This window comes from Salvelinus namaycush, chromosome 15, assembly GCF_016432855.1.
Source record: "Salvelinus namaycush isolate Seneca chromosome 15, SaNama_1.0, whole genome shotgun sequence".
NCBI classification, from domain to species: domain Eukaryota; kingdom Metazoa; phylum Chordata; class Actinopteri; order Salmoniformes; family Salmonidae; genus Salvelinus; species Salvelinus namaycush.
In genome coordinates, this window is record NC_052321.1 from 37,004,729 (window position 1) to 37,029,652 (window position 24,924).

At 45.6% G+C, this 24,924-nt stretch overlaps 1 protein-coding gene across 1 annotated transcript in view; it reads left to right on the forward strand.

Moving 5' to 3' along the window:
* slc25a21 (solute carrier family 25 member 21) overlaps positions 1-24,924 on the forward strand; it is an 84,232-nt gene that overhangs the window by 56,826 nt on the left and 2,482 nt on the right. Inside the window, exons 5-8 of the mRNA XM_039009846.1 lie at positions 9,387-9,494; positions 9,867-10,031; positions 20,159-20,340; positions 21,223-21,275. Coding sequence (XP_038865774.1) covers positions 9,387-9,494; positions 9,867-10,031; positions 20,159-20,340; positions 21,223-21,275 — 508 coding nt within the window. The remainder of the gene's footprint in view (positions 1-9,386; positions 9,495-9,866; positions 10,032-20,158; positions 20,341-21,222; positions 21,276-24,924) is intronic.

Below are 24,924 nucleotides of genomic sequence, written 5' to 3' on the forward strand. Positions count from 1 at the left end.
CCCCCCCCCCCCCCCTCCACCCCCTTCAGTCTCCCTAAGCGGCCTCCACCTCTCCTCCCTACCTCCCCCTCCTCTCTAAGCCTCCCACAACCAACCCCACCCTCCCCTCAGGCACTGTCTGTGTGGTTATGTAATGTAACGTCATTCGTAGTGAATTAGTGGGTGGGTGGGTGAGGGACGTGTGTGTGGGATGGGGGGGGTGTTTGTGTGCTCGCCCCAGGTCAGGACCCATCCTCACAGACAGACAGACGGACAGACTCAGCCACTTCTTCCTCACTACCTTCTTATTGCTGTTATTCCTCCCTCCTTCATCATCAATCACACTGAGGCTGTTCAGCTGCATACCCTGAACAGGATGACACACACCCACACACACGCACACACCCGCATGCTCACACACACATACAGTACAAAACACACACACAGGTACAGGGGCACGTAACAGACAGACAGACAGGAGGACAAAGCAAGAGAGTAATGACCTGCAGACTTGTTCCTGACGTTTTCCCATTACGCCTGTCGCAGAGCACGCACACGCATGCAGTACAAGCCACACACACATCGTGCACACACACACACACACATGCATACACACACCTGGACCTGCACCTGGACAAGAGGAATACCTATGTCAGAATGGTGTTCATCGAGTACAGTTCTGCTTTCAATACTATAGTGCCCTCCAAGCTTGTCACTGAGCTCAGGGCCCTGGGTCTGAACCCCTCTCTGTGCAACTGGGTCCTAGACTTCCTGACGGACTGAAGCCAGCTGGTGAGGATAGGCAACATCTCTGCCACGCTGATCATCAGCACGGGGGTCCCACAGGGTTGTGTGCTCTTCCCCCTCCTGTACTCCCTGTTCCCCCACGACTACCTGGCTACGCACAATCTCAATCATCTGACGACATGATAGTGGTAGGCCTGATTACCAACAACGACAAGACAGCCTACAGGTTAGATCCCTGGCGGAAAATAGCCTCTCCCTCAACGTCAAAACAAAGGAGCTGATCGTTCACTACAGGAGACGGAAGAGGGAGCACGCCCCCATCCACATAGACATGTCCGCAGTGGAGAGGGTCAAAAGCTTCATGTTCCTTGGCGTGCACATCACCGAGGACCTGAAATAGTCCCATCATACTGACACCGTGGTGAAGAATGCACAACAGCGTCTCTTCAACCTCAGGCGGCTGAAGAAATTCTGCATGGCCCGTAAGTCCAGGCTGTATCACAACCGACTATGATTCGGAGTCCCATAGGGTGGCGCACAATTGGCCCAGCGTCATCATTGTAAATAATAATTTGTTCTTAACTGACTCACCTAGTTAAATGAAGGTTAAAAAAAAAAGACCTTAAACTCCCAACAGATGCACCATTGAGAGCATTCTGTCGGGCTGCATCCCCGCCTGGTACGGCGATTGCACCAGAGGGTGGTGCGGTCAGCCCAACGCATCGCCAGAGGCACACAGTCTGCCCTCCAGGACAGTTACAGCATGCGGTGTCAAAGGAAGGCCAAGAAGATCATTAAGGACCTCAGCCAGCCGAGCCACAGTTCACTCTACTACCATCTAGTAGACCGAGACAGTACAGGGCCGATAGACTGAGAAACAGCTAATATCACCAGGCCATCAAACTGTTAAACAGCCATCACTAGCCGGCTACCTGCCTGGTACTCAGCTCTGCACCTTGAGACTAGTGTTCCATCTATATAAAGTCGTTGAACACTGGTCACCTCATATTCTGTTTATGTACTGTTGTTTACTCACTGTGTATGTGCAGTTGAAGTCGGAAGTTTACATACACTTAGGTTGCTGTCATTAAAACTCGTTTTTCAACCACTCCACAAATTTCTTGTTAAACTATAGTTTTGGCAAGTCGGTTAGGACATCTACTTTGTACATGACACAAGTCATTTTTCCAACAATTGTTTACAGACAGATTATTTCACTTATAATTCCAGTGGGTCAGAAGTTTACATACACTAAGTTGACTGTGCCTTTAAACAGCTTGGAAAATTCCAGAAAATGATGTCATGGCTTTAGAAGCTTCTGATTGGCTAATTGACATAATTTGAGTCAATTGGAGGTGTACCTGTGGATGTATTTCAAGGCATACCTTCAAACTCACTGCCTCTTTGCTTGACATCATGGGAAAATCAAAAGAAATCAGCCAAGACCTCAGAAAACAATTGTAGACCTCCACAAGTCTGGTTCATTCTTGGGAGCAATTTCCAAACGCCTGAAGGTACCACGTTCATCTGTACAAACAATAGTACGCAAGTATAAACACCATGGGACCACTCAGCCATCATACCGCTCAGGAATTAGACGCGTTCTGTCTCCTAGAGATGAACGTACTTTGGTGCGAAAAGTGCAAATCAATCCCAGAACAACAGCAAAGGACCTTGTGAAGATGCTGGAGGAAACAAGTACAAAAGTATCTATATCCACATTAAAACGAGTCCTATAGCGACATAACCTGAAAGTCCGCTCAGCAAGGAAGAAGCCAGTGCTCCAGAACCACCATAAAAAAGCCAGACTACGGTTTGCAATAGCTCATCCTAATATACCCGGCCGCCCGGGTGGCGCAGTGGTCTAGGGCACTGCATCGCAGTGCTAGCTGCGCCACCAGAGTCTCTGGGTTCGCGCCCAGGCTGGGCTGGGTTCGCGCCCAGGCTCTGTCGCAGCCGGCCGCAACCGGGAGGTCCGTGGGGCGACGCACAATTGGCATAGCGTCGTCCGGGTTAGGGAGGGTTTGGCCGGTAGGGATATCCTTGTCTCAGTATGTAAAATGTAATAAAATGTATGCACTCTACTGTAAGTCGCTCTGGATAAGAGCGTCTGCTAAATGACTAAAATGTCAAATGTAAATATACCTAATACTGTACATGCACTACATGGCCAAGTATGTGGACACTCCTTCAAATTAGTGGATTCGGCTATTTCAGCCACACCCGTTGCTGACAGGTGTATAAAATTGAGCACACCGCCATGCAATCTCCATAGACAAACATTGGCAGTAGAATGGCCTGTACTGAAGAGCTCAGTGACTTTCAATGTGGCACCGTCATAGGATGCAACCTTTCCAACAAGTCAGTTCTTCAAATGTTTTCCCTGCACCAATCAACTGTAAGTGGTGTTATTGTGAAATGTAAATGTCTAGGAGGAACAACTACTCAGCCGCGAAGTGGTAGGCCACACAAGCTCACAGAATGGGACGGCCGTGGGCTGAAGTATGTACCGCGTAAAGATCGTCTGTCCTCGGTTGCAACACTCACGACCGAGTTCCAAACTGCCTCTGGAAGCAACGTCAGCACAATAACTGTTTGTCGGGAGCTTCATGAAATGGGTTTCCATGCCGAGCAGCCGCACACAAGCCTAAGATGCGCAATGACAAGCGTCGGCTGGAGTGATGTAAAGCTCGGCATTGGACTCTGGAGCAGTGGAAACGTGTTCTCTGGAGTGATGAATCACGCTTCACCATCTGTCAGTCCGACAGACGAATCTGGGTTAGGCGGATGCCAGGAGAACGCTACCTGCCCCAATGCATAGCCCCAACTGTAAACTTTGGTGGAGGAATAATGGTCCGGGGCTGTTTTTCATGGTTCGGGCTAGGCTCCTTAGTTCCAGTGAAGGGAAATCTTAATGCTACAGCATAGAATGACATTCTGGACGATTCTGTGCTGGCAACCGTTTGGAGAAGGCCCTTTCCTGTTTCAGCATGACATTGAGATGTGTAGAAGAACTTGACTGGCCTGCACAGAGCCCTGACCTCAACCCCGCTACACTCCTTTGGGATGAATTGGAATGCCGACTGTGAGCCAGGCCTAATCGCCCAACATCAGTGCCCGACCTCACTAATCCTCTTGTGGCTGAATGGAAGAAAGTCCCCGCAGTAATGTTCCAACATCTTCCCAGAAGAGTGGAGGCTGTTATAGTAGCAAAGGGGGCACCACCTCCATATTAATGCCCATGATTTTGGAATGAGATGTTCGACGAGCAGGTGTCCACATACTTAAAAAAATAAAATCTTAACAAATTATATACTGTCTATACACACCATGTATTTATATTCTTGATTCTCACACATGCTCACTCTAATACAGTGCCTTCAGAAAGTATTCAGACCCCTTGACTTATTCCACGTTTTGTTGTGTTACAGCCTGAATTCAAAATGTATTAAATATTGTATTTTTTTACCCATCTACACACAATACCCCATAATGACAAAGTAAAAACATGGTTTAAGGAATTTGAGCAAATTGATTGAAAATGAAATACAGAAATATCTCATTTACATAAGTATTCACACCCATGAGTCAATAATTTGTAGAAGCACCTTTGGCAAAGATTTCAGCTGTGACACTTTCTTGGTACGTCTCTTAAGAGCTTTCAACACCTGGATTGTGCAACATTTGCCCATTATTCTTTAAAGAAAATGTGTAACGAATGTCGTCGGGAGAAGGAGAAGAGGACCAAGGTGCAGTGTGGTAAGTGTTCATATTACACTCGACAAAACAACAAAAACGACAAACGAACAGTCCTGTAAGGTGAACACACAAAACAGAAAACAAGGACAACATAGAACACCAGACATAGAATGCCCACCCAAACTCACGCCCTTACCAACCAAAATAGAGACATAAAAAGGATCTCTACGGTCAGGGCGTGACAGTACCCCCCCCCCCCCCCCCCCCCAAAGATGCGGACTCCGGCCGCAAAACCTGAACCTATAGGGGAGGGTCTGGGTGGGCATTTCACCGCGGTGGCGGCTCTGGTGCGGGACGTGGACCCCGCTCCACCTTAGTCTTGGCCCACTTAGGTGGCGCCTCTGGAGCGGGGACCCTTACCGCCGACCCCGGACCGGGGACCCTCGCGGCAGGCCCCGGACAGGGGGGCGACTCTGGCTGCTCCGGACAGGAGGGAGACTCTGGCTGCTCCGGACAGGAGGGAGACTCTGGCTGCTCCGGACAGGAGGGAGACTCTGGCTGCTCCGGACAGGAGGGAGACTCCGGCTGCTCCGGACAGGAGGGAGACTCCGGCTGCTCCGGACAGGAGGGAGACTCCGGCTGCTCCGGACAGGAGGGAGACTCCGGCTGCTCCGGACAGGAGGGAGACTCCGGCTGCTCCGGACAGGAGGGAGACTCCGGCTGCTCCGGACAGGAGGGAGACTCCGGCTGCTCCGGACAGGAGGGAGACTCCGGCTGCTCCTGACTGAAGCCCGTCGCTGGAGGCTCCGGACTAGAGGGCGGCGCTGGAGGCTCCGGACTAGAGGGCGACGCTGGAGGCTCCGGACTAGAGGGCGACGCTGGAGGCTCCGGACTAGCTTCCTTCGTTGGAGGCCTCGTGCCATAACTCCTCACTGGAGGTTTCGTGCCATGGATCCTCACTGGAGGCTTCTTGCCATGGATCATCACTGGAGGCTTCGTGCCATGGATCATCACAGGAGGCTTCGTGCCATGGATCATCACTGGAGGCTTCGTGCCATGGATCATCACTGGAGGCTTCGTGCCATGGATCATCACTGGAGGCTTCGTGCCATGGATCATCACTGGAGGCTTCGTGCCATGGATCATCACTGGATGTTTCTTGCCATGGATCATCACTGGAGGCCTCTTGCCATGGATCATCACAGGAGGCCTGGCTCTGGGAGAAGGCACAGGACTCACCAGGCTGGGGAGACATGCAGGAGGGTTAGAGCTTAGCACAGGCACAGGACTCACCAGGCTGGGGAGACATGCAGGAGTCCTTGGCCGAGGCACCGGATACACTGGACCGTGGAGGCGCACTGGAGGTCTCGAGCAAAAAGCCTGCACAACCCGTCCTGGCTGTATGGTGACTTTGGCCCTGCACGTGCGGGGCGCAGGCACAGGACGCATTGGGCTGTGCAGACGCACTGGAGACACAGTGCGCAAAGCTGGCGCAGGATAACACGGGCCGAGGAGACGCACTGGAGACCAGATGCGCTGAGCCGGCATCATCCCTCCTGGCTCGATGCCCACTCTAGCCCAGCCGATTCGAGGAGCTGCGATGTAGCGCACCGGGCTATGCGTGCGCACTGGGGACACCGTGCGCTTCACCGCATAACACGGTGCCTGCCCAGTCACTCTCTCGCCGCGGTAAGCACGGGAAGTTGGCTCAGGTCTCCTACCTGAGTCCGCCAATCTCCCCGTGTGCACCCCCCCCCCCCAAAAGATTCTGGGGCTGCCTCTCGTGCCCGTTACCTTGCGCCAATTCCTCGTAGTGTCGCCGCTCCGCTCTAGCTGCCTCCAGCTCCTACTTCGGACGGCGAAACTCCCCCGGCTGTGCCCAGGGTCCCTTACCATCCAAAATTTCACACAAAACACAAAACAAGGACAACATAGAACACCAGACATAGAATGCCCACCCAAACTCATGCCCTGACCAACCAAAATAGAGACATAAAAAGGATCTCTACGGTCAGGGCGTGACAAAATGTCAAGCTCTGTCAAATTGGTTGTTGACTATTGCTTAGATAACCATTTTCAGGTCTTGCCATTATATTTTCAAGTAGATTTAAGTCTAAACTGTAACTCGGCCACATTCATCGTCTTCTTGGTACGCAACTCCAATGTAGATTTGGCCTTGTGTTTTAGGTTATTGTCCTGCTGAAAGGTGAATTAATCTTCCAGTGTCTGGTGGAAAGCAGACTGAACCAGGTTTTCCTCTAGGATTTTGCCTGTGCTTAGCTCCATTCTGTTTATTTTTTATCCTGAAAAACTCCACAGTACTTAATGATTACAAGCATAACCATAACGTGATGCAGCCACCACTATGCTTGAAAATATGGAGAGTGTTACTCTGTAATGATTGTATTAGATTTTCCCCCAAAATAACACTTTGTCTTCAAGACAAAAAGTTAATTGCTTGCAACATTTTTTGCAATATTACTTCAGTGCCTTGTTGCAAACAAGATGCATGTTTTGGAATATTTGTATTCTGTACAGGCTTCCTTCTTTTCACTCTGTCAATTAGGCTAGTATTGTGGAGTAACTATAATGTTGTTGATCTATCCTCAGTTTTGTCCTATCACAGCCATTAAACTCTGTAACTGGTATAAAGTCACCATTGGCCTCGTGGTGAAATCCCTGAGCAGTTTCCTTCCTCTCCGGCAACTGAGTTAGGAAGGACACCTGTATCTTTGTAGTGACTGGGCGTATTAATACACCATCCAAAGTGTAATTAAAGAACTTTACCATGCTCAAAGGAATATTCAATGTCTGGTTTTTTTAACCCATCTACCAATAGGTGCCCTTCGTTGCAAGACATTTGAAAACCTCCCTGGTTTTTGTGATTGAATCTGTGTTTGAAATTCACTGCTTGAGTGAGGGACCTTACCTGTATGTGTGGGGTACAGAGTGTGGCGGTTCTAGCTAAAACTATATAAATATAAAAATATATACAAAAATAAGACTCATAAATATCATAAAGAAGTAACAAAGACAAATAGAAACAAATTTGTGTTGATTTGGCACTCGAGCATCAATACATTACCCATCCACCAACACTGTCAACCAAGAGTCGAGACTAAACCAATTCACCTTGGTGGTGTGCAGACTGGTTTAATATTATTCTTAAAGATTTCACACAAACCAGAAAAAAATACAAAAATATGTCTGTGAAACTATATATTCACAGTATTATGAATGAATTGTGGTTTATTTGGTAGCATTTCGTAGTGTGACTGATTTTACTAATTGCATTAATACTGTACAAAGTTAAAGGTGCGCTATTTGATAGATTCCCCCGCTCCCCCGACCTCGGGCTTCCAGTGGGGAGAACTGAGGTCAACCTACCCCCGCTCCCCTCCCCATCTCGTACTTCTGAGTGGGAGACCTTCCCAGGCAGTAGCCTGCCTAGCTCACAAACTAGAATCAGGGCGCCCACTCCGACAAGGTTAATTGACCCACAGTCCCACACGGTGACATCATATCATTGACGTGACGTTCAAATGAGCGATAGAAAACCGATCGTACAAATGTCACCATTCCAACATTTTTGGTGCAGGTGCCCTGTGCCGCCCTGGGCAGCTGCCCATGTCGCCTATACCTAAATCCGCCACTGGGCACAGAGATGAGATAGTCATTACAAAATCATGTTAAACACTATTACTGCACACAGAGTAAGTCCATGCAGTGTATTATGTGACTTGTTAAGCAAATCTTTACTCCTGAACTCATTTAGGCTTGCCAGAACTAAGGGGTTAAATACTTATTGACTCAAGACATTTAATCTTTTCATTTTTTATTCATTTGTACAAAATAAAATAAAAAAAATATGCCACTTTCATGTTATTGGGTATTGTGCCAGTCACCAAAAATCTAAATGTAATCCATTTGAAATTCAGGCTGTAACACAGCAAAATGTGGAATAAGTCAAGGGTGTGAATACTTTCTGAAGACTTGATTTCTTGATTCTTGTTTAGATTTTTTAGATTATTTTGTATTGAGAGTTATTTGTATTGTATTTGCGAGACATTCTACTGCACTGTTGGTAACATAAGCATTTCTGCACCTGCCGTAACACCTGCAAATATGTGTACGTGGCCAAGAAACGTTGATATGATGCATGCACACACACACGTATGCATGCACACACACACACACACACACATCATACGCTGGTCTTTTCCCCTCACACATGCTCAACACACATTGACCACCCTTCGCTGTACGTCAAACACACACTTAAGTACTTCATGCTAAATGTCCATTCGATTGGACTGTTTTACTTTTCTGGAGAAACGATCGCTTCACCCCTCTTCCACCAGTCGTCTTGGGCTTTTCCCCTTGTTTTTGAAAGCGACAACTTCCTCCACCAGTCCAACAGTTCTCTTACAAGAACAGATCCGCCTTTGCGTCCTCCTCATCCGTCTTCGACGTTTATGACATCCGCCTCTCCTTTCTCTCACTCGCTCTTTCATTCAGCCCCTTCTCTCCCTCTGCTCCCTCTATCCACCGCTTTGTTAGCTCTTTACATTTGTAGACATGCAACAATGGCTGTCACAGCATGACTGAGACTGATGTCCTATGTCCGTGTGTGAGAGAGACTGGTTTCTGTCAAAGCCATATGCCCTGTATGCCATGAAGCTTTCAGTTGTACTGTTGTCTTAAACACACTACTGTGCTCACAATGTAAACCCATATAATCCATCTTATACTATATATCTTATGTATGTACACCTTATAAACAAATACGCCCTGTACCTTTCCCTGTGGCTACCTGCCCTTCTCTGTTTCTCTCTTCCCTCTGTCCTTTTCCCTCCCTGTTGATGTCGAACTTTAATCTTGTATTTCACTCCTGTACGTCTCCCTCTTTAACCATCTCCCTCTTTCTCTCCTGCTTTCCCCCTCCCTTCCTCTCTCCCCAGGCTCTGTCAGTAGCAGGTCTAGGGTGCGGTCTGACCGAGGCATTGGTGGTCAACCCATTTGAAGTGGTCAAAGTCGGCCTGCAGGCCAACAGAGATTCTTTCCAAGTGGTGAGATTCAAAAGCACTGTTTAATAGGAACTTAATACACTGCAATATCTCACTGTTGTCACTTACGATGGCCCGAATCCTAACTTGAGATCTGCATTCTTAACTTGCCCTTTACCATTGATGTTTATCTTGACAGTAACCATTGACACCGATGCTTGGTTTTGCGATAGTCGAGTTAAGGATTCCGCCCTTATAGTGGATCTTTGCTCTTCTCAGTCACTGACGCGTGCTCCCATACGGCATGCAGCCTTCCATGTGTTCTTGAGGTCATTTTCTTAACTGTTTATTTTACTCTCATAAAGTAGAACTATTTTATTCTCCGTCATTGACATTGTGCTCTTTTCTTCTCTTCCTGACCTTGCCCCTATACAGCAGCCCTCCACGTTTGCCCAAGCACGGCACATCATCAACGCAGACGGCTTTGGCCTGCGAGGGCTGAATAAAGGGTTAACGTCGACCCTGGGGCGCCACGGCGTCTTTAACATGATCTACTTTGGATTCTACTTCAACGTCAAGGACGCCATTCCTGCCAGCCAGGTATCAGGAGATTAGATTGAATGTGCCTGTCTGTGTTGTTGCTGTCCTGGCCTGTATCTCTGTTGGTTTTTTCCATAGACTTTCCGTTTTTACACCAAACAGACCAAGGACTTTTGACTTTCCTTTACATTAGATCAGTTGGATGTAACTGTATGTGTACAGTGTTTTTTTGTGTGTTAAGTTGTATTGTAGGTCATAGACTATATATTCCTAAACCAAACTGCCCAGCCACCAAGTGACTTTCCCTTACAGTAGATCTAATTGTTATGTCCTGTCCATAGACAAAGCCAGGCCTATTAATCACTTTGAGAGCCTTTCAAACAGCCTCTCAGTCTAATATACTGGATAAGTGGCTCTCAGCCACTTAGCAACAGGCCTGTGAAAATACCAATTTTATGGCAGTTGGATTGGTTAGCCATGCTCTAGGTACTACAGTTGGATTGGTTAGCCATGCTCTAGGTACTACAGTTGGATTGGTTAGCCATGCTCTAGGTACTACAGTTGGATTGGTTAGCCATGCTCTAGGTACTACAGTTGGATTGGTTAGCCATGCTCTAGGTACTACAGTTGGATTGGTTAGCCATGCTCTAGGTACTACAGTTGGATTGGTTAGCCATGCTCTAGGTACTACAGTTGGATTGGTTAGCCATGCTCTAGGTACTACAGTTGGATTGGTTAGCCATGCTCTAGGTACTACAGTTGGATTGGTTAGCCATGCTCTATGTACTACAGTTGGATTGGTTAGCCATGCTCTAGGTACTACAGTTGGATTGGTTAGCCATGCTCTAGGTACTACAGTTGGATTGGTTAGCCATGCTCTAGGTACTACAGTTGGATTGGTTAGCCATGCTCTATGTACTACAGTTGGATTGGTTAGCCATGCTCTAGGTACTACAGTTGGATTGGTTAGCCATGCTCTAGGTACTACAGTTGGATTGGTTAGCCATGCTCTAGGTACTACAGTTGGATTGGTTAGCCATGCTCTAGGTACTACAGTTGGATTGGTTAGCCATGCTCTATGTACTACAGTTGGATTGGTTAGCCATGCTCTAGGTACTACAGTTGGATTGGTTAGCCATGCTCTAGGTACTACAGTTGGATTGGTTAGCCATGCTCTAGGTACTACAGTTGGATTGGTTAGCCATGCTCTAGGTACTACAGTTGGATTGGTTAGCCATGCTCTAGGTACTACAGTTGGATTGGTTAGCCATGCTCTAGGTACTACAGTTGGATTGGTTAGCCATGCTCTAGGTACTACAGTTGGATTGGTTAGCCATGCTCTAGGTACTACAGTTGGATTGGTTAGCCATGCTCTAGGTACTACAGTTGGATTGGTTAGCCATGCTCTAGGTACTACAGTTGGATTGGTTAGCCATGCTCTATGTACTACAGTTGGATTGGTTAGCCATGCTCTAGGTACTACAGTTGGATTGGTTAGCCATGCTCTAGGTACTACAGTTGGATTGGTTAGCCATGCTCTAGGTACTACAGTTGGATTGGTTAGCCATGCTCTATGTACTACAGTTGGATTGGTTAGCCATGCTCTAGGTACTACAGTTGGATTGGTTAGCCATGCTCTAGGTACTACAGTTGGATTGGTTAGCCATGCTCTAGGTACTACAGTTGGATTGGTTAGCCATGCTCTAGGTACTACAGTTGGATTGGTTAGCCATGCTCTATGTACTACAGTTGGATTGGTTAGCCATGCTCTAGGTACTACAGTTGGATTGGTTAGCCATGCTCTAGGTACTACAGTTGGATTGGTTAGCCATGCTCTAGGTACTACAGTTGGATTGGTTAGCCATGCTCTAGGTACTACAGTTGGATTGGTTAGCCATGCTCTATGTACTACAGTTGGATTGGTTAGCCATGCTCTAGGTACTACAGTTGGATTGGTTAGCCATGCTCTAGGTACTACAGTTGGATTGGTTAGCCATGCTCTAGGTACTACAGTTGGATTGGTTAGCCATGCTCTAGGTACTACAGTTGGATTGGTTAGCCATGCTCTAAGTACTACAGTTGGATTGGTTAGCCATGCTCTAGGTACTACAGTTGGATTGGTTAGCCATGCTCTAGGTACTACAGTTGGATTGGTTAGCCATGCTCTAGGTACTACAGTTGGATTGGTTAGCCATGCTCTAGGTACTACAGTTGGATTGGTTAGCCATGCTCTAGGTACTACAGTTGGATTGGTTAGCCATGCTCTAGGTACTACAGTTGGATTGGTTAGCCATGCTCTAGGTACTACAGTTGGATTGGTTAGCCATGCTCTAGGTACTACAGTTGGATTGGTTAGCCATGCTCTAGGTACTACAGTTGGATTGGTTAGCCATGCTCTAGGTACTACAGTTGGATTGGTTAGCCATGCTCTAGGTACTACAGTTGGATTGGTTAGCCATGCTCTAGGTACTACAGTTGGATTGGTTAGCCATGCTCTAGGTACTACAGTTGGATTGGTTAGCCATGCTCTAGGTACTACAGTTGGATTGGTTAGCCATGCTCTAGGTACTACAGTTGGATTGGTTAGCCATGCTCTAGGTACTACAGTTGGATTGGTTAGCCATGCTCTAAGTACTACAGTTGGATTGGTTAGCCATGCTCTAGGTACTACAGTTGGATTGGTTAGCCATGCTCTAGGTACTACAGTTGGATTGGTTAGCCATGCTCTAGGTACTACAGTTGGATTGGTTAGCCATGCTCTATGTACTACAGTTGGATTGGTTAGCCATGCTCTATGTACTACAGTTGGATTGGTTAGCCATGCTCTAGGTACTACAGTTGGATTGGTTAGCCATGCTCTAGGTACTACAGTTGGATTGGTTAGCCATGCTCTAGGTACTACAGTTGGATTGGTTAGCCATGCTCTAGGTACTACAGTTGGATTGGTTAGCCATGCTCTAGGTACTACAGTTGGATTGGTTAGCCATGCTCTAGGTACTACAGTTGGATTGGTTAGCCATGCTCTAGGTACTACAGTTGGATTGGTTAGCCATGCTCTAGGTACTACAGTTGGATTGGTTAGCCATGCTCTAGGTACTACAGTTGGATTGGTTAGCCATGCTCTAGGTACTACAGTTGGATTGGTTAGCCATGCTCTAGGTACTACAGTTGGATTGGTTAGCCATGCTCTAGGTACTACAGTTGGATTGGTTAGCCATGCTCTAGGTACTACAGTTGGATTGGTTAGCCATGCTCTAGGTACTACAGTTGGATTGGTTAGCCATGCTCTAAGTACTACAGTTGGATTGGTTAGCCATGCTCTAGGTACTACAGTTGGATTGGTTAGCCATGCTCTAGGTACTACAGTTGGATTGGTTAGCCATGCTCTAGGTACTACAGTTGGATTGGTTAGCCATGCTCTATGTACTACAGTTGGATTGGTTAGCCATGCTCTATGTACTACAGTTGGATTGGTTAGCCATGCTCTAGGTACTACAGTTGGATTGGTTAGCCATGCTCTAGGTACTACAGTTGGATTGGTTAGCCATGCTCTAGGTACTACAGTTGGATTGGTTAGCCATGCTCTAGGTACTACAGTTGGATTGGTTAGCCATGCTCTATGTACTACAGTTGGATTGGTTAGCCATGCTCTAGGTACTACAGTTGGATTGGTTAGCCATGCTCTAGGTACTACAGTTGGATTGGTTAGCCATGCTCTAGGTACTACAGTTGGATTGGTTAGCCATGCTCTAGGTACTACAGTTGGATTGGTTAGCCATGCTCTAGGTACTACAGTTGGATTGGTTAGCCATGCTCTAGGTACTACAGTTGGATTGGTTAGCCATGCTCTAGATACTACAGTTGGATTGGTTAGCCATGCTCTAGGTACTACAGTTGGATTGGTTAGCCATGCTCTATGTACTACAGTTGGATTGGTTAGCCATGCTCTAGGTACTACAGTTGGATTGGTTAGCCATGCTCTATGTACTACAGTTGGATTGGTTAGCCATGCTCTAGGTACTACAGTTGGATTGGTTAGCCATGCTCTATGTACTACAGTTGGATTGGTTAGCCATGCTCTATGTACTACAGTTGGATTGGTTAGCCATGCTCTAGGTACTACAGTTGGATTGGTTAGCCATGCTCTAGGTACTACAGTTGGATTGGTTAGCCATGCTCTAGGTACTACAGTTGGATTGGTTAGCCATGCTCTAGGTACTACAGTTGGATTGGTTAGCCATGCTCTATGTACTACAGTTGGATTGGTTAGCCATGCTCTAGGTACTACAGTTGGATTGGTTAGCCATGCTCTATGTACTACAGTTGGATTGGTTAGCCATGCTCTAGGTACTACAGTTGGATTGGTTAGCCATGCTCTAGGTACTACAGTTGGATTGGTTAGCCATGCTCTAGGTACTACAGTTGGATTGGTTAGCCATGCTCTAGGTACTACAGTTGGATTGGTTAGCCATGCTCTAGGTACTACAGTTGGATTGGTTAGCCATGCTCTAGGTACTACAGTTGGATTGGTTAGCCATGCTCTATGTACTACAGTTGGATTGGTTAGCCATGCTCTAGGTACTACAGTTGGATTGGTTAGCCATGCTCTATGTACTACAGTTAGATTGGTTAGCCATGCTCAAATTACACGAGTTGGATTGGTTAGCCATGCTCTAGGTACTACAGTTGGATTGGTTAGCCATGCTCTATGTACTACAGTTGGATTGGTTAACCATGCTCAAATTACAAGAGTTGAATTGGTTAGCCATGCTCTAGGTACTAAGTTGGATTGGTTAGCCATGCTCTATGTACTACAGTTGGATTGGTTAGCCATGCTCAAATTACACGAGTTGGATTGGTTAGCCATGCTCAAATTACAAGAGTTGAATTGGTTAGCCATGCTCTAGGTACTAAGTTGGATTGGTTAGCCATGCTCTAGCTACTACAGTTGGATTGGTTAGCCATGCTCTATGTACTACAGTTGGATTGGTTAGCCATGCTCTAGCTACTACAGTTGGATTGGTTAGCCATGCTCTATGTACTACAGTTGGGTTGGTTAGCCATGCTCTAGGTACTACAGTTGGATTGGTTAGCCATGCTCTATGTACTACAGTTGGATTGGTTAGCCATGCTCTAGGTACTACAGTTGGATTGGTTAGCCATGCTCTAGGTACTACAGTTGGATTGGTTAGCCATGCTCTAGGTACTACAGTTGGATTGGTTAGCCATGCTCTAGGTACTACAGTTGGATTGGTTAGCCATGCTCTAGGTACTACAGTTGGATTGGTTAGCCATGCTCAAATTACACGAGTTGGATTGGTTAGCCATGCTCTATGTACTACAGTTGGATTGGTTAGCCATGCTCTAGGTACTACAGTTGGATTGGTTAGCCATGCTCTAGGTACTACAGTTGGATTGGTTAGCCATGCTCTATGTACTACAGTTGGATTGGTTAGCCATGCTCTAGGTACTACAGTTGGATTGGTTAGCCATGCTCTAAGTACTACAGTTGGATTGGTTAGCCATGCTCTAGGTACTACAGTTGGATTGGTTAGCCATGCTCTAGGTACTACAGTTGGATTGGTTAGCCATGCTCTAGGTACTACAGTTGGATTGGTTAGCCATGCTCTAGGTACTACAGTTGGATTGGTTAGCCATGCTCTAGGTACTACAGTTGGATTGGTTAGCCATGCTCTAGGTACTACAGTTGGATTGGTTAGCCATGCTCTAAGTACTACAGTTGGATTGGTTAGCCATGCTCTAGGTACTACAGTTGGATTGGTTAGCCATGCTCTAGGTACTACAGTTGGATTGGTTAGCCATGCTCTATGTACTACAGTTGGATTGGTTAGCCATGCTCTAGGTACTACAGTTGGATTGGTTAGCCATGCTCTAGGTACTACAGTTGGATTGGTTAGCCATGCTCTAGGTACTACAGTTGGATTGGTTAGCCATGCTCTAGGTACTACAGTTGGATTGGTTAGCCATGCTCTAGGTACTACAGTTGGATTGGTTAGCCATGCTCTAGGTACTACAGTTGGATTGGTTAGCCATGCTCTAGGTACTACAGTTGGATTGGTTAGCCATGCTCTAAGTACTACAGTTGGATTGGTTAGCCATGCTCTAGGTACTACAGTTGGATTGGTTAGCCATGCTCTAGGTACTACAGTTGGATTGGTTAGCCATGCTCTATGTACTACAGTTGGATTGGTTAGCCATGCTCTAGGTACTACAGTTGGATTGGTTAGCCATGCTCTAGGTACTACAGTTGGATTGGTTAGCCATGCTCTAGGTACTACAGTTGGATTGGTTAGCCATGCTCTAGGTACTACAGTTGGATTGGTTAGCCATGCTCTAGGTACTACAGTTGGATTGGTTGGCCATGCTCTAGGTACTACAGTTGGATTGGTTAGCCATGCTCTAGATACTACAGTTGGATTGGTTAGCCATGCTCTAGGTACTACAGTTGGATTGGTTAGCCATGCTCTAGGTACTACAGTTGGATTGGTTAGCCATGCTCTAGGTACTACAGTTGGATTGGTTAGCCATGCTCTAGGTACTACAGTTGGATTGGTTAGCCTAAGTACTGCAGTCAGTGAGGCAACTGAGAGGAAGGGAAATCAGAGAGGAGTTGGGTAGAGTGCCGCTAATACCTCGTCTGTTTGCTCTCTACAACATCCTCAGAGGTTCACGTTACACATCCGGCATAGAGGGCCTGATTCCCAAACAAAAGTACATTTTGTTGAATGGAAACGTTACCATACGCCAGCCTGTTCACCGTGTATAAACTGGAGACGGCATTAGGGCCTGCGTCCCAAATGTCACCCTACTCCAGATACTGTGCACTACTTTTGACCAGAGCCCTATGGGCCCTGGTCAAAAGTAGTGCACTACATCTGGAATAGGATGCCATTTGGGATGCATCCTAGATGAACTTCCATGGACTAATTGAAAGCAGACAGTGTGTTATTATTTCAGGAGGAAGTTAGTTCTACAGTGGGGTAGATGTGGAAGCCGTATTTTTATTGGGTGAATTCACCCCTGGTCTGCATGATTCTGGCATTTATGGATGGCGCTTATGGATAGTTATTATCATGCGTGAACTGTATTAAAGTGATCATAGAGGGAAAATGACCACTTCTTAGGCTTGGTTATCTTAGCTTCTGAGAGCGATCCTTTGGGGAAAACCAGTCATATCTCTCTATGCAGGAATTTTCCTACTGACTCAGAATGGCTGGTATTTAGACGGTATCATTATGAGATGGAAAAAGGGGGTCATATAAGTCTAACTATGCATTATAACTGCATCATAATGCATTATACCTACCTGCAGGCTTGGCTGGAGTTGAGCCTGTTTTAGGTGAAGCTCAGCCCGTTGTGTAGTTACAGGACAGATATAAGTTGCTCCAGCAGAGACAGGCTGGGCTGATTATTGAACCCCTTCAAAGGCTTTTGTTAGCAGGGTGAGCAATGAGCATCGCAACTCAGTCGTGTCGGCAGTCAAATTCACCGTGCCACGTTCATGTGCATTTGAATGGGCTGTTCCGAACACAGTGCTTTCAGAAGTGAATGTGTGAGTTGGTGCTTATTGTAAGTACATGTTGGTGTACAGAGGCCAGACTAAAATGTAACCTCCTCGGTAACTAAAACGTCACCTCCTGCTTGAGTACCCCAACTCTTTTATGAGTACCGGTACTGTAAAACTAAAACGAGTACCGGAAATTTTTATTCCACTTCAAGCAGTTCCGTACTCCACATTCTACTTAAAAAAAAACAACAACTCTAAGATGATCTGTTATTTAACTCAGCAGCACTCAGTGTCCAGATCTTTGACAAGATACAGGTCCAGGATCTGCGTTTCTATAGGCTTCTGTCATTTGTATAAAAAATATATATATCCTGACCAATTAACCTTCAGAGTTCTCTGGGCCGACCGGGACTTCTCTGTCTTTCTTTGGTACAGTAATACACACACACACACACACACACACACACACACACACACACACACACACAGTAATACCCCTGTGCTGCAGAGAGAGTCAATGCCCAATTAGACTAAATTGTCCCCATATGCCTCCGCCAGTCTGCCTGCATGAACCCTGTTTATAAATCCTCTCTCTCTCTAGCAAGCGCACGAACAGACATGTGCTTCAGCCAATCAGAGAGGTGGAAACTGCAGTCAGGAAGCGCTAATTTGCCCCCTTGCTACCATAAAATGATCAGGGTTTTCATGCCAGCTTTGCTTTGCAATCATATGCATGAGTCAGAGTCATTGCTCTCTCTCTCTAACCCCTCCTCGCACACACATCGTCCTTACATCTATCCTGTTGGGTTGGATTTAATCACTACACCATCGAGATATATACAGTTGAAGTCAGAAGTTTACATACAACTTCACAAAATACATTTAAACTCAGTTTTTCACAATTCCTGACATGTAATCCTAGTAATAATCCCCTGTCTTAGGTCAGTTAGGATCACCACTTTATTTTAAGAATGTGAAATGTCAGAATAATAGAGAGAATGATTTATTTCAGCTTTTATTTCTTTCATCACAGAAGTTTACATGCACTCAATTAGTATTTGGTAGCATTGCCTTTAAATTGTTTAACTTGGGTCAAATGTTTTCTGGTAGCCTAACACAAGCTTCCCACAATAAGTTGGGTGAATTGTGTCCCATTCCTCCTGACAGAGCTGGTGTAACTGAGTCAGGTTTGTAGGCCTCCTTCCTCGCACACGCTTTTTCAGTTCTGCCCACAAATTTTATACAGGATTGAGGTCAGGGCTTTGTGATGGCCACTCCAATACCTTGACTTTGTTGTCCTTAAGCCATAACTTTGTAAGTATGCTTGGGGTCATTGTCCATTTGGAAGACCCATTTGCGACTAAGCTTTAACTTCCTGACTGATGTCTTGAGATGTTGCTTCAATATATCCACATAATTTTCTTTCCTCATGATGCCATCTATTTTGTCAAGTGCACCAGTCCCTCCTGCAGCAAAGCACCTCCACAACATGATGCTGCCAAACATAACGATGGTCATGATGGCCAAACAGTTCTATTTTTGTTTCATAAGACCAGAGGACAATTCTCCAAAATGTACGATCTTTGTACCCATGTGCAGTTTCAAACCGTAGTCTGGCATTTTTATGGTCGTTTCGGAGCAGTTGCTTCTTCCTTGCTGAGTGGCCTTTCAGGTTATGTCGATATAGGACTCGTTTTACTGTGGATATAGATACTTTTGTACCCGTTTCCTCCAGCATCTTCACAGGGTCCTTTGCTGTTGTTCTGGGATTGATTTGCACTTTTCGCACCAAAGTACGTTCATCTCTAGGAGACAGAACGCGTCTCCTTCCTGAGCGGGATGACGGCTACGTGGTCCCATGGTGTTTATACTTGCGTACTATTGTTTGTACAGATGAACGTCATACCTTCAGGCGTTTGGAAATTGCTCCCAAGGATGAACCAGACTTGTGGAGGTATACAATTGTTTTTCTGAGGTCTTGGCTGATTTCTTTTGATTTTCCCATGATGTCAAGCAAAGAGGCAGTGAGTTTGAAGGTAGGCCTTGAAATACATCCACAGGTACACCTCCAATTAACTCAAATGATGTCAATTAGCCAATCAGAAGCTTCTAAAGCCATGACATCATTTTCTGGAATTTTCCAAGTTGTTTAAAGGCACAGTCAACTTAGTGTATGTAAACTTCTGACCCACTGGAATTGTGATACAGTGAATTATAAGTGAAATAATCTGTCTGTAAACAATTGCTGGAAAAGTTACTTGTGTCATGTACAAAGTAGATGTCCTAAGCGACTTGCCAAAACTATAGTTTGTTAGAAAGATATTTGTTGAGTGGTTGAAAAACAAGTTTTAATGACTCCAACCTAAGTGTATGTAAACTTCCGACTTCAACTGTAGATATCACTATCTCTTTCTTTCATATAAAAGGCAGATTATAAAATAGAAAAGGATGTCCAGGCAGATAAATGAGAGAGGGACATCCATGGATACAGCTGCAGCACAGACCTCTGTCTCTTTAGTGAACATCTCTCTCCCTCCCCCTATCTCTCTCCCATCTCTCGCTCTTCTATGTCTCGCTTCTTTGTCCCTGTCTCACTCTCTCTTCTTTGTCCCTGTCTCTCTCTGTTCTATGTCCCTGTCTCTCCCTTTTCCCCTGGCAGGACCCAACCCTGGAGTTCCTGAGGAAGTTTGCTATTGGCCTGGCCTCAGGAACCATCTCTTCCTGTGTCAACATTCCTTTCGACGTGGCCAAAAGCCGCATCCAGGCTCCCCAGCCCATACCGGGAGAGGTCAAGTACCGGACCTGCTTCCAGACCATGGGCCTGGTCTACCGGGAGGAGGGGTACGTATGGAGCGCTGAAGTCAGGGAGGTTGCCTCAGCCTGGACTCCAACCCGGGTCCAGCGACTCAACCCCTTAGCCATTACGCCAAGAGATCTGAACCTCTTGATGTGGTTCCTAGGTGTTGTTGGGTCGACTAGTGTATTGTCTGGGGCCTAGGGGGGGGCTGATGCTGCTGTAGGAGTGGCACTGACTCACTGCTGCCTTTTCAAGGGGGAGGGAGAGAGAGAGAGAGGTCTACTCTCAGCCCACTCCGTCCAGTCCCCATGCTCTAACACAACACAGTCGCAGCTAATTAGTGGTCCCTATGGGGGACGTCGTTAAGGCCGTCCTAACGAGCCGCGCGGCGCTCCGTGGGTCAATCTAATCAGACAGAGGGGCAGGGAGGAAGTGGGTCGAGCCTTATTAACGCCATCAGTGGCGGGGGTAGGGGAGCAGGAGCTGTAGTGTGGGACGGGACGGGGGAGGGAGGGGTGACGGGTAGGGGAGCAGGAGGCGGCCAGCGCCGGCCAGGAACACTGATCACCTTGAAAACATTAGGGTTAGGGCAGATAGTAGGTATACCCTTAAGTTACACTACACTAAACACCAATGGCTATTAGTGTTCTTTCTCTCTCGCTACCTGACCTGCGAGGGAGACAGAAACCGGGCAGGCAGCCGCATCTGCTAATCCCAATAATGCCAACACTCGTAATTACACACAAGTTCATTCATGCACACGCATATACACTCACACACACTGTACAGGGATTTAGAATAAAATGGATCCCAGTATTATTTATTTTTAAAAAGTAATGTTACGTTTTTTTCTTAGGATATGAAAGTACTAAGACGTCATGCTACTGCCTCTCTCCAGATGTAATATTATATTATTATTTCTCCAGATACTTGGCGCTGTACAAAGGACTGATCCCCAAGATCATGAGACTCGGACCAGGTGACGTTGCTACAACTATTCAATTCACTTTCTTCCCAAACGTTTGGTCATGACGGACTGAGAAATGATAATATGGCATTTTTATCAGAGGAGCAATGTTTTTGGTAAAGAGAAGTATGCTATTTGTTACAGGGCATCTTGAATGTTATGGCTAATTTAAGATGTAGCCTACGTCTTTCATCATATTACTAAATGAGAAGTTGATTATACACTGCTCAAAAAAATAAAGGGAACACTTAAACAACACAATGTAACTTCTGTGAAATCAAACTGTCCACTTAGGAAGCAACACTGATTGACAATACATTTCACATGCTGTTGTGCAAATGGAATAGACAAAAGGTGGAAATTATAGGCAATTAGCAAGACACCCCCAATAAAGGAGTGGTTCTGCAGGTGGTGACCACAGACCACTTCTCAGTTCCTATGCTTCGGAACTGAACTACGGCCTCCTCCACGTCTCCTGATGTACTGGCCTGTCTCCTGGTAGCGCCTCCATGCTCTGGACACTACGCTGACAGACACAGCAAACCTTCTTGCCACAGCTCGCATTGATGTGCCATCCTGGATGAGCTGCACTACCTGAGCCACTTGTGTGGGTTGTAGACTCCGTCTCATGCTACCACTAGAGTGAAAGCACCGCCAGCATTCAAAAGTGACCAAAACATCAGCCAGGAAGCATAGGAACTGAGAAGTGGTCTGTGGTCACCACCTGCAGAACCACTCCTTTATTGGGGGTATCTTGCTAATTGCCTATAATTTCCACCTTTTGTCTATTCCATTTGCACAACAGCATGTGAAATGTATTGTCAATCAGTGTTGCTTCCTAAGTGGACAGTTTGATTTCACAGAAGTGTGATTGACTTGGAGTTACATTGTGTTGTTTAAGTGTTCCCTTTATTTTTTTGAGCAGTGTACTATATTATAGATCTTTTTTTATCTAGATGTGGTCTTTGCTACTGATAGCCTAACCCTTATCTTGGTATAATAGTTATTACACAGCATGTCCTTCTAAAAATCAGTCTGGACACTCCATATGGCTGGGCGGAATACAGTATTTTACAATTTACCGGTATTGATGCACGAACCGGTTTGGGTTTTTACTTTACCCTCTACACTGAAAAATATATATAAACGCAACATGCCATAATTTCAAATACTTTATTTTTCACATGACTGGGAATACAGATATGCATCTGTTGGTCAACAGATATCTTAAAGAAGAAGGTAGGGGCGTGGATCAGAAAACCAGTCTATCTGGTGTGACCACCATTTGCCAAATGCAGCGCGACACATCTCCTTCGCATAGAGTTGATCAGGCTGTTGATTGTGGCCTGTGGAATGTTTTCCCACTCCTTTTCAATGGCTGTGCCTAGTTGCTGGATATGGGTGACATGTCTGGTGAGTGTGCAGGCCATGGAAGAACTGGGACATTTTCAGCTTCCAGAAATTGTGTACAGATCCTTGCGACATGGGTCCGTGCATTATCATGCTGAAACATGAGGTGATGGCGGCGGATAAATGGCACGACAATGAGCCTCAGGATCTCATCACGGTATATCTGTGCATTCAAATTTCCATTGAAAATAGAATTGTGTTCATTGTCCGTAGCTTATGCCTGTCCATACCATAACGCCACCACCAACATGAGACACTGTTCACAACGTTGACATCGGCAAACCGCTCGCCCACATGACGCCATCTGCCCGGTACAGTTGAAACCGGGATTCATCCATGAAGAGCACAGTTTTACAGCGTGCCAGTGGCCATCGAAGGTGAGCATTTGCCCACTGAAGTCTGTTACGATGCTGAACTGCAGTCAGGTCAAGACCCTGGTGAGGACGATAAGCATGCAGATGTGCTTCCCTGAGACTGTTTCTGACAGTTTGTGCAGAAATTCTTTGGTTGTGCAAACCCACAGTTTCATCAGCTGTCTGGGTGGCTGGTCTCAGACTATCCCGCAGGTGAAGAAGCCGGATGTGGAGGTCCTGGGCTGGCGTGGTTACACATAGTCTGCGGTTGTGAGGCCGGTTGGACGTACTGCCAAAGTCTCTAAAATGACGTTGTTCAAGAAATGAACATTAAATTCTCTGGCAACAGCTCTGGTGGACATTCCTGCAGTCAGCATGCCAATTGCACGCTCCCTCAAAACTTGAGACATCTGTGGCATTGTGTTGTGTGACCTTTTATTGTCCCAAGCACAAGGTGCACCTGTGTAATGATCATGCTGTTAAATCAGTTTCTTGATATGCCACACCTGTCAGGTGGATGGATTATCTTGGCGAAAGAGAAATGCTCACTAACAGGGATGTAAACAAATGTTTGCAGAAAATTTGATAGAAAGAAGCTTTTTGTGCATATGAAACATTTCTGGGAACTTTTATTTCAGCTCATGAAACACGGGACCAAAACCTTACATGTTGCGTTTAGATTTTTGTTCGGTGTATAGCGGTATTTGAATGTTTCGTTTGTTAAATGTGATACGCCGTGTGTAACGTCCATTTTCATAGTTTACTTCGCTACTTGAGCCATCTCTCATCTCTCTAACCCCGCCCCCGTCACTCAAGTAGCTAATTTGTTGCTCCTTGACCACGAGACACTTGTGTTCAGTCTGCATGATCAATGCAGCACATGCAACAATGTTGATGACAACGATGCCGTTTTCACTTCGCTTCTTAATATTAATCCACTAGCGTTCTATAATTAGACTTAGTTTGTGTTTCTTACATCTGCAAACAGCTTGTTTGTCTTTTCTTAGCAAGTTGGGCCTAAATCTTTTTAGACACTAATGCTAATTGCTAGTTACTTGTGTATGTTACATTAAAACTTGAAACTAAAACAGCATGCTGTTTGTGCAACAGTATCTTCTAAATCAAAGAGGAATACGCAAAGCATGAATATGTTAGCTACATGAAGAAAACATTCAATTTAGCCAAAGATTATAGGGTCCCCAAGGAAGCACTTATCAACACTTTGGTTCCTACCCTGTCACAATAACTTCTCCCTGGCGTTTTCATTCGTTGTCATGTCAAACAACACTGTATTTAAAGTTGCCACTATTATATTCTAACTATAGAATTAGAATAATCATTCTATTTCCATGATTCAAAAGTTCACCTAAATGTTTTGCTCCAAATCACAATTGCAACTTTTGGTTATAAATAAGGCCTAGATTGTTTGTCCATATCGTGCAGCCCTACATGGCAGTGTGTAAATGATATCAAATGAGTTCAGGAAATGCAGAAATTGATAAAAAATTGTGAGCATTTTTTGGGGGTTGAAATTTAATCGAACTGTATAAAATAATGGATAAAGTCCCATTGAAATCACTTAGAATGTACAGTCCCTTTGGAAAGTATTCAGACTCCTTAACATTTTCCCTTTTTTTTACATCACAGCCTTATTCTAAAATGGATTAAATAAAAAAAATCCTTATCAATCTACACACAATACCACATAATGACAAAGAAAAAACTGGTTTTTAGAAATGTTTGCAAATGTATTTAAAATAAAAAACAAATACCTTATTTACATAAGTATTCAGACCCTTTGCTATGAGACTTGAAATTGAGCTCAGGTGCATCCTGTTTCCATTGATCGTCCTTGAGATGTTTCTACAACTTGATCGGAGTCCACTTGTGGTAAATTC